The sequence below is a fragment of the Engystomops pustulosus genome, chromosome 1 (genome assembly GCF_040894005.1).
Source record: "Engystomops pustulosus chromosome 1, aEngPut4.maternal, whole genome shotgun sequence".
In the NCBI taxonomy this organism is placed as follows: Eukaryota; Metazoa; Chordata; class Amphibia; order Anura; family Leptodactylidae; genus Engystomops; species Engystomops pustulosus.
Window position 1 is genome coordinate 265,003,924 of NC_092411.1, and position 11,144 is coordinate 265,015,067.

Below are 11,144 nucleotides of genomic sequence, written 5' to 3' on the forward strand. Positions count from 1 at the left end.
CCTGCCCCCTTTAGTATACAGCCAGGTTGCCCCTGTAGCATACAGCCAGCCCAGCCTGCCCCCTGTAGTATACAGCCAGCCCAGCCTGCCCCCTGTAGTATACAGCCAGCCCAGCCTGCCCCCTGTAGTATACAGCCAACTCAGCCTGCCCCCTGTAGTATACAGCCAGCCCAGCCTGCCCCCTGTAGTATACAGCCAGCCCAGCCTGCCCCCTGTAGTATACAGCCAGCCCAGCCTGCCCCCTGTAGTATACAGCCAGCCCAGCCTGCCCCCTGTAGTATACAGCCAGCCTGCCCCCTGTAGTATACAGCCAGCCCAGCCTGCCCCTGTAGTACACAGCCAGCCCAGCCTGCCCCCTGTAGTATACAGCCAGCCCAGCCTGCCCCCTGTAGTATATAGCCAGCCCATCCTGCCCCCTGTAGTATACAGGCAGCGCAGCCTGCCCCCTGTAGTATACAGCCAGCCCAGCCTGCCCCCTGTAGTATACAGCCAGCCCAGCCTGCCCCCTGTAGTATATAGCCAGCCCATCCTGCCCCCACTAGTATACAGCCAGCCCAGCCTGCCCCTGTAGTATACAGCCAGCCCAGCCTGCCCCCTGTAGTATACAGCCAGCCCAGCCTGCCCCCTGTAGTATACAGCCAGCCCAGCCTGCCCCATGTAGTATATAGCCAGCCCATCCGGCCCCCTGTAGTATACAGCCAACCCAGCCTGCCCCCTGTAGTATACAGCCAGCCCAGCCTGCCCCCTGTAGAATACAGCCAGCCCAGCCTGCCCCCTGTAGTATACAGCCAGCCCAGCCTGCCCCCTGTAGTATACAGCCAGCCCAGCCTGCCCCCTGTAGTATACAGCCAGCCCAGCCTGCCCCCTGTAGTATACAGCCAGCTTAGCCTGCCCCCTGTAGAATACAGCCAGCCCAGGCGGCCCCCTGTAGTATACAGCCAGCCCAGCCTGCCCCCTGTAGTATGCAGCCAGCCCAGCCGGCCCCCTGTAGTATGCAGCCAGCCCAGCCTGCCCCCTGTAGTATACAGTCAGCCCAGCCGGCCCCCTGTAGTATACAGCCAGCCCAGCCTGCCCCATGTAGTATATAGCCAACCCAGCCTGCCCCCTGTAGTATATAGCCAGCCCATCCGGCCCCCTGTAGTATACAGCCAGCCCAGCCTGCCCCCTGTAGTATACAGCCAGCCCAGCCTGCCCCCTGTAGAATACAGCCAGCCCAGCCTGCCCCCTGTAGTATACAGCCAGCCCAGCCTGCCCCCTGTAGTATACAGCCAGCCCAGCCTGCCCCCTGTAGAATACAGCCAGCCCAGCCTGGTGAGGTGAGGTTTTTCAGTACATTTTTTTGTGCTGAAAAACTCAGCTTATACACGAGTATATACGGTAGGTGACTTCTAAAAGCAATCAGTCCCACTGGATATTATGCAGGGTATCCAAGTACAGGGGGCTTAATCTATATGCAAGTCAAACACTTTCCATTTTGCATTAGCAAAATTTGCAGAAGCATGTATTATTTTATTAACACTTCATAAATACCTGATATTGTATGTAATAGGGCAACACAAATAATCAATAAAATACATTTACATTTGTCACTGTAATATTTAAAAATGATGAAAAGTTCAATACTTTTGCAAACCGGTTTAAAGACCTGTGATTGCCCTGTTATTACCAATCCTATGTGTTGCCGCAGGGTATCAACCTGCTACTGCAATCCTGTTACTTCCCATACTATACATTTTCGGCATTGTGTGTGAATTAGTTAATATTTAGCCCCGTTATCCATTGAGTCAACGCTTAAGTGTAATAAAGTCTTATCATAAATGGGTGCAATATCATCACGTCACGGAGCAGGAATATTAATCAATAAAATGGGAGTGGATCTAGCTTTATATACTTGCTATTACAAGGGTAGAACACAGTCAGTACAAGGTAAGCTGATGTTTTTGTTGTACTTACATGTGCACTCTTTAGTTCTACATTTACATATTTATTTTCTACGTATTTCTATTTTAGCTTCCAGTAGACTGAGATTATGGCTTCCCAACCAATAGTGGAACCGGAATTTCACCAAATTTTCCTAAAGGGACAACCAAAAGCTCTAGGGGTGAGTTTACAATTAGATTTTAAAATATACATTTTTATAAATGTAACATATTTGTACAGTTTTATTAAAAAAATTTTTTTACCTAAGTTATCAGCGATTGTAATTAAAATCCGAATTTTGGGATAGGTTTTTCATAATAGCAAGTAGAAATTCCGTCTGTGCTAACCAACGACGGGGATTGTTTATAGATTGATCAACTGTTATAGAAGTCTTTAGAAAAAAAGTGAAGTTGGATGTGTTTCTGCATGTGATTGTAATGGTGTAAATATGTGTGACTAATATAATATACCGTTAAGGTTGTATACAGTAGTGTCAACAGACAGTGTTCATAGATATGATTATTTTATACTAGGCTTTTATATTAAAGGACATCTACCACCAGGATGAAGAATTGTAAACCGAGAACACTGACATACTGGTGTGTGCCCCCTGGCAGGATCTGCTCCTTTTTAAGCTTCTTATGATCTTTTTTTTTTAATAGAAAAAAGGCTTTTAAAAATATGCAAATGAGTCTTGCCCCTAAGGAGTCTTTGCATAATTTTTTAAAGCCATTTTTTTTAAACCAGGACATAAGATAAAAGTAGAAGGGCACACACCAGTATGTCAGTGTGCTTGGTTTACAATCCTTCATCCTGGTGGTAGATTTCCTTGATTTGACCCCTTTGAACTTCCCTTAATATTTTGCTTCATAGATGTGATAGATTATAGATCATAGTTATTGTTATTAGGTTTAAAAAAGGATACAAATTCAGGTCCATTAATTCAAGCCTTGCTAGTAAGGTTTAAAATAAAACACTCTATATTTCTATGGTGTTGATCCAGAGAAAGGCAAAGTCTCCTATAGCACAGAGAACAATTAATCTATATTAGGGGAATAGTGTAATTCTTTATGGATTCCAAATAGAACATTGTTTGGCTTTGTGTATGTTATGTGACTTATAATTTTATCATGAATCAGTGACCAATTGAGTAATCCAATTTTTTTTTTTTTAAGGCTATCCAAATCTCGCTGGCCTTCGTGCAGATGTTTGTAGGCACCGTGTTGGTCTACACATTAAATGCCTACACTTCGGTGACAGTATATAGCTTCATATTTTACTGGGGAGCAGCTTTTGTAAGTAATGATGACTCCATTGTCTTAATACTTTTATACAGTTTTTAGTGTTATGCCTTGGGCCAAAAAAAAATCAAAAAATCATCACTTTTACTTTTACAGAGAGTAATGGAAAACTGCTGTGTTACGCCATTGCTTTTAGCTCATTGAAGGTCAAAATAGTAGTAGTAACTTCTACTAAGTTTTTCTGACCAGCAGTTCCTGAGCGCCCAGTCTTACAGGGAACTAGGAGGATTCCAGTGAATGTAGCATCATTGCTCAGATCATCTGGATTTTGCAAGTTTCTCTCCTGGCGCCATTTGGGTCTCAACATAGGCGGTGTTGTTGATGAAGGAAATCTGGCTCAGTTCAATAGCCAAGCTATCCCTCATTTTCATAACAGCTTACAGGGTGAACGAAATAAAAAACCAATACCTTAACTACAGAACTGAGCTGGACCAAAATTATTTTCTTCATCACAACACAACACAGAACAAAGAAAAATGGACCAAGACAAAGGCGCTTAAATAGGACAATCTATTTATTTCAGCTGAAGTCTAGAGCAAAATACAAAGTGTCTCCAATAGCAGAATCCCTCCATTATTACTCCATTTCCATATTAGTGCATGAAGAATTGTATGGTATCTTTAGTTGTAGCTACTCGCTATGTATTGTTTATATGGTGAGTAAACTAACTGTCAGTGAATACTGTGACCCGGAGGAAAGTTATAGTATTTCTGTTGTGTATTGCAGTACCTCATTTCTGGATCTGTGACAGTAGCAGCAGCAAACAAAGGTACTCGTGGTCTGGTAAGTGGCTCTTAGATATGTAAAGGAAATAGTACATAGATATCCATTGACCATCACATATAAAATAGCTGGGACTCTGCCTATATAAAAGTGACACTCAAAGCAGTATTTACAAAATTAGGCACAGGGGGTTAAAAGAAAGTGTACTTACCCTTCACCAGCCATCAACTCCTGCATCACTTTTGGTCTTTGGCACCAACGCCCAGAGACAAGTTCCGAGGGGAAGGGGTCACAGGACTAGCTTCAGCCAATCAGTGGGCTCCTCAGACTACAGGATGTGACTTGTGATGTAGAGGAACTGATGTCCCATGATCCGAAGAGGCCACTGACTGAATCAAGTTCCATGACCCACCAGAACTTCCACCTGGCAAAGGCCAGGTGGCACCGACACCCAGACGCATGTTCCAGGGGGTCACAGGACCTACTTCAGCCAATCAGTCAGGCTTCTTGGACTACAGTATCGGACTCGTGTATAGAGGAACTGAAGTCCAATGGTTTGAGGAGGCCACTTATTGGCTGAATCGAGTATCATTACCCAAGGGAACTTCTACCCGGCAAAGACCAAAGAATCTTTTTATCCACTTCCGTTGTAATTGTTGGGCTTTTATCATCCATCATCTTGCCACTATATGGTACCCCCTCTAACCTATACATCATGAAATCATATGGTGATCTATGCAGCTTCAGAATAGTTTCATCCAGGAGCTGGAATTGACTGCAATACCACCATTTATCCGCCTACCGTATTTTATTAGGAGATGCAGTACAGGGACTAGAGAGACTGGGCAGAAAAGAGATCCATACTATGAATTACACAAATGCTTGAACATTTACACTTTATCATTTTTTCTCTTCTTAGGTTAAAGGAACTTTAGGCACAAACTTGTTCAGCGCTCTGATCGCCTTGTGTGAAGTCGCATTGGTCATAATTGATTTAGCTCATACATATTATTTTAACTATGGACCGTGTTTTACAAGTCCGTGCTCGCTGTTTCAAGATACCCTCCTGGTAAATAATGTGTTCCTCCACACTACTAACATTTACTATTTTATTGGTTTTTAATGAATAATAATCAATGAAGTCTCCTGAGGGCTAAAGTCTAATCTGTAGTCTGGAGTCTATAGTTTGAAAGTGGAAAAATTTTAAATGTTTGAATTTATGTTTTTATAAGTTTGAATTTTTTAGTATAGTAAGACTAAGATGGGCCAAAAGCAGAGATGAGTGGACCCGATTGCTGACCTGGACATGTTGCTGGATTGGTTGCCTTACCCTGTCAATATATCCCGGTCAGGTGGAACGCCCCTGAAACCAAACTTAACATTCAGGTCCACTCATCTCTAGCCAAAAGTCCCGGACACTTCTTTCACAACTGAAAGGGGAAACGATATGTCTGATACCCCAGCAATTATTGGTTGAGGGGACCTATCTTTTAGGCTTTGTACGTAACATGGCCGCCATTGTGAAAGCCGCCATATTGGATCAAGGGTAAGTTTCCCAATGGGAAAGTGATCATGTAGCATATCAGAGAAACCCAGAATTGACTCTGAAATCTATCATGCTATAATTAGTGTATATGAACATGTGAAATAGGCTATGTTTTATAATTTACAAATTAATAATTATATATAATTTTTAAATTCTAGATATTTATTTCATAAATTTAGGATCATCATCAAATTTGCTGCCTTATTAATATTTTTAAAGGAAATCAAAATCCATCATGATAATCCAGAGGCAGTTATTCATAGTTTGAGACATATGTGTTATCCATGGCCTCGTTCCTTCTAAAATTTAACTTTTAAAATTATGCTAAAGAGCCCAAAGGGCTCCTGGGAATGTTAAACATTGTGAAACAGCCCCTCCAAACTGTAGCTTAACAGGCTGTTACACTGTCCCCTCTCCTCCCTTAGAACTTCACCCCTCCCTCTGCCTGAAGTAATCTATTGGCAGCAGAAGACATTTCAGGACACAGTGGGAGGAGGGAAGTATACTGGCACAGTGTAACAACCTGTGAAGCAACAACATAGGGGGTTCTGGTAACACCCTAAGGGGGCAATCTGGCACAATAGCATCATGTTAAAAGTTGGTTTTAGAAGGAAGGAACAAATATAAGAAGATTACCACAGTCACTGTGCCTGGATCTGTGAGTAAGTGTCCCTGATTTATCCTCATGGAATTTGATGGTAGTTTTCCTTTAAGGAAGTAGACAACCCTGTATGACACTACTGACCAGCTATAGATAAGCAGACATAGTTGAAAGAAATGTGATGTAGCACGTATATCAGGATCTTCAACCTTTGAAACCCATTTGTTTCTAACCACACAAAGATCTTCGCAATCCCCTTCACAACAGTCTCTGCAGACGTTTATTGGATCAATGATTATTACACGTTTACAAATGGTGTGAAGTTGCTCCTGATTTATCTATTCTAATTATCTATTCGTAATGACAGGTTATTATTGCTTTTAGTATTTAACTTATATTTAACCTTATTTTAGGTCATCCGATTGATCACTCTGATCCACCTGGTGTTCATCACGTTTCTGCAGTTTACCATGTCCATTACAGGCTTTGCATTCAGCATTCGCTCAATGAAAAATAAGACCCCTGATATACCACCGGTAAGTAGAGATGATGTCATAAGGAACTAACAATATAAAGGAATATAAGAAGAATTAGGCTGTTTTTGGGGTCCCTGGAAAACCTGAGTAGAGCGAAAGCAGGTAGAAAATAAAAAAGTGAACTTATCCTACTTTAGCTTCCTAATTCTTCGGTCACATCCCATCATCTTATTATGTAGACTCCTTGTTGGGCTGAAAATGTTGGCACATGACTGCAGCAGAATTCACAGAAGCTGATGAACCTCCCCCCGATCCTGTGACTGCAGTTCCCAATTGGTTGCTTTGGTCACTTGACTTACACAATTTTGGCGCAGCTCAAAAAGTACACCAATAGATTGGAGGACTCACAATGGAAGTGAGGAGCCGAAACATAGTAGATACATTTTATTTCTTTGGCCTGGAGTTGTAAAAGCTTTTTGGTGAGACCCCAAAAGTCTACTATCCCTTATTTAACAATGAAATATAACATTTAAACAATATACTTCAGACTTTTATGTATGAAACCTTCCTTATTCCTTTTTTCAATTTCCTCATTTTGTATTTTTTTAGAAGCATAGTCATTAATGGCAAGTTTTTTTTGGGGGGGGGGGGGGCTTTATTGGAGAAAATGTTAAAGTTAAAAAAAATGCAAATCTTTTGCCTTACGTTGGACTGTGTAGGTTTGACACCGTAGGTTGGACTTGTTGGACTACCATCTTTTTCTCATCCTTATTCATTAGGATACTATTACAATCATTTATGGGTACTATACTATGTTGCGTTATGCAGGAAATTATTTAATATTGGGATATCTGATAAATTTCTATTACTTTTCTGACCATTTCCAGTTTTTATGTAGATCATTCATTTCAGATTTCTACTCCACTACACTTCCTCTCAGTTGGACATAGCCACAAACACGTGTCATGAGATAAGCAGATTTATAGAACAACATTGTTTTGCAAAATTGGATCCCATATAGAGTGGGGGGAATTCATCATTGTCTTTTTTGTCTATGTTTGGTGATGTTTTGGCGCAGTTTTAGTACATATGCTGTTTTGCGACTTTCCATTGCGCCAAATGAACATAGAGGGGGATATTTATCATATGCTGGCGCTCGTGCGCCCCACGCCGGCCCTTCACGCCCCTTCACGCCCCACTGGCATGAAGGTGGCGGATTGGGGAAAATAATCGCAAAACCTAGCAATAAGCTAGCATTTGCGATTATTTCAGGGCCTCTGCGCCACTGGCGGTGCGCAGAGGTCCTGATAAATATCCCCCAGTGTCACTTTAAAATGTGCCAAAATTTTTATTTGCATAGACTGAGCTGAATTCATAATTTGTGATTTGGCGCAAGTTTTCGTTCCGGCGCAAGTTTTCCTGCAAAATGACTCTAGTCACCCCCTGGCGTTCAAATAGGAGAAAACCACTACCAAATTTATTAAGGGACATGTGCGCAAAAAAAAGAACATTTTGTGACACAAAAAAAACCCCAATATTATGAGACAAACTAAAAAAAAACAAATACAACATACATAAACTCACTTGATCAATTCTGCTAAAACAAAAATGGAATTGAACATAGACGACCAAATCAAAGACAAATTGTTATGATGAATTAAATTTGGTTTGTGAAAACCTTAAACGGGTTTTCTACACACTGCCTTATTGACCTTGGCCATGGTCTACACTGTGTCCATGTATTTTTTTCTTATCTGTTCTTAAATGAAAGAATATAAAGAATCTTATTGTGATGATTGACCTCTATATGATTTTTTTACATATTCTTACAGAACACCTACCAGAACCCAGCTTTCAGCACATGAGCCCAAGTAGCACCATTAAAATAAAGCCTATAATACTTGATGTGAACATAACCTGTAAACTGAGAAATCCAACCTGCTACCTCTTGTACCTTCCAGTATACAATCAGATAAACTACCTGCTACAATCACTTGGAGGTGCTGACAAAGTACCTCCTCGCACCCCTTCAAGATTAATCTCTCTGAACTCCCACACTCGATGTATCTATGAAACGCCCTCATATGAGTAAGTGAGAGACCATTATTGGTGTCCCTATTAAGCAAAAAAAAAGAAAATCGGCAACAGAAATGGCAATGAGCCGGCACAGACATCCCTTTGAGTGAACTACAAAGAGAACAAGTATGAATTGGGATTCCAGACTTTCCATACTCCGTACCCACTATTCTGGAACACCTCGAATATTGGCTGTTGCTACAGGACTACAACAGATGTTTTGGACCTGCCTATTACTCCAACCGTTCTGGTGTGAGGTTGAGGGTTTACTCCACTCTATCTTCTCCCTTTTACCTGCCGTTTTACTTAATGAATATCACTTCTTACCCAATTGTGAAGACTGCATATTCTTACTGAAGCCTAATTTACTAAGGAATCTGAAAAGGTAGAAATATGGAATAGTTGATGGCTTCCCCAAACAATATTGTACAGCTCTATGTTAAAGTATGGAGCTTGTAGGACAAAAAGTGGGCACCGGAAACTTGCTGACCTACCTTTACCTCCTAGAAAAGTTTCTTGATCTGTCTACCCCTCAGTACAGGAGTAGACAGATCAAGTATACCCTACCAGCCACCCTTTTCTTTGTCCCTTCGTAGTCTTTGTGTTGTTTGCCTCGTCCCTACTCTACTTTGTTTCTGCTTTTAAACATGTATGACTTCTCGTGTAGTTTGGGCCTTTTTGTTTCTGTTGAGGTTCTCTTGGATTAGCAGGCCAACCCCACTGATGTTTGTGCATTGCCTACTTGTTCCACCTATGATTGTATTAGCCATGATAATCTTATTAACTCTGTGAATTTCTGTTTCGGGTTTTAAAAAAATGTCAATAAAAACAAGCAATAAAAATTGCACAATGTATTTCTTAGAATCTGTGTTGTAAAACCAATCGTTATGCAGTAATTGCTAAGTGTATAGGCATCCTTATAATGACCAATGATGTATGAGATATTAAGTAAAGGTGAGATTGGAACAAAATAAAGTTGGTCAACTATACTAATTCACATTACATAATTGTTATTAACTAATTCACCAAATTTTTTTTTAAAAATGTGTTTTTTTTAATTGTTGTTCTGGGACAATGATGGTGAACCATTTAGAGACCTAGTGCCCAAATTACAACCAAACCCAAACGGCCTTGTTTGAACCTCCTTGCTCCTTCAGTAGTCCCAGGCAGCTAAGGATGTGTAGCTTTAAAATAGCACCGATCACAGCACATCCTGGGTGGCCAGGGACGGCAGGAGAAGGTTTTGAGCCCTGTCTGAAAACTCTGTGCTGGGGTGATGGTCTGGGTGCCCACAGGGAGTGCCACAGGGAGCAGCCGTGCCATAGGTTCGCCACCACTATTCTGGAGATCTTAAGTTATTAATCTATGAGTCATCTAGAGCAGTGATTTTCAACCTGTGTGCCGTGGCACACTTGTGTGCCGCGACACATGGTCGGGTGTGCCGCGGGGAAATTTCCCCAAACTATGGTGCCCCCTGTGTTTTGTTTCCTGGCAATGCGCCGCGATGCGCAGTCACGGCTTCTTACAATGTAGGAGACGTGTACAATAACACATGTGCAAGCTTTGAACCTCGTGCGACAAAATGACGTCACTGAGGCCGGCGCATCATCCTAAGAGTGGAGAGACTCCCGCAATTGCCCACCACCAAGGTAATGCCCACCAATAATGCTGACTATATGAGCTTTTGCCTGAGTATATGAACTGTTGGCAAAATACTCAGCATATGAGCTGGTACTTGTAGTACTCCAGCAGTATACTGCATATAACAATGGGAAATACTATAGTCATGAGGCTGGAGTACTACAAGTAGCAGCTCATATGCTGAGTATATGAGCTGGCACTTGTACTCTGGCCTCATGGCCATAGTACTTCTCATTGTACTCCTTTATTTTGCAGTATATGAGCCACATAATAATCAGCACCATATACTAAAAACAGGGAGAAACTGAGAACTGTTGAGGAAGAGCTTTGTGTGTGTCTTTCCATCATTCCTGCCAGGATGTCCCTTTTGTGTTTATCGAAACAGGCCCAGGTTTCACACTGAGTGAGTAAAATAAATTTAGAATCTATATTATTAACTATATGTATAATATGACTGTTTTAGTGTCATTTTGGTTGGTGGTGTGCCCCAGGATTTTCTAAGTATAAAAAGTGTGCCGCGGCTCAAAAAAGGTTGAAAATCACTGATCTAGAGAACCTGAAAGGGGTTGTAACAAGATAGACTGTTATACCCCTATCCCCATGAAGGTGATTTTAATGAGCCAAAGCATTCAAAAATCATTGTTACTTGAAAGAGTTTATTTATACAATTTTTATCTGAAGAAAAAAATAGGGATTTATCTGTGAACTACAACCTATTGATGGGGAGGCGGCCTGTACAAAGTGCAACCACTATTATGGTTAAGGGATTCCTTCTACGTAGTAGAAATCCTTGGCCAGTTTTCCGTACTTGTCGATACTTTATCTTTACTGCTCAGATTTCCACTACATTTCAACACTTT

At 41.5% G+C, this 11,144-nt stretch overlaps 1 protein-coding gene across 1 annotated transcript; it reads left to right on the forward strand.

The window, feature by feature from the left end:
- Window positions 1–1,955: 1,955 nt before the first annotated feature.
- Window positions 1,956–9,617, forward strand: LOC140112828 (membrane-spanning 4-domains subfamily A member 4A-like). The gene is made up of 6 exons (XM_072132610.1): window positions 1,956–2,101; window positions 3,096–3,215; window positions 3,948–4,004; window positions 4,864–5,013; window positions 6,505–6,627; window positions 8,400–9,617. Exons 1-6 carry the CDS (start codon window positions 2,030–2,032, stop codon window positions 8,430–8,432), a joined length of 555 nt encoding a protein of 184 aa, XP_071988711.1. The 5' UTR covers window positions 1,956–2,029; the 3' UTR covers window positions 8,433–9,617.
- The last annotated feature ends 1,527 nt before the right edge of the window (window positions 9,618–11,144 follow it).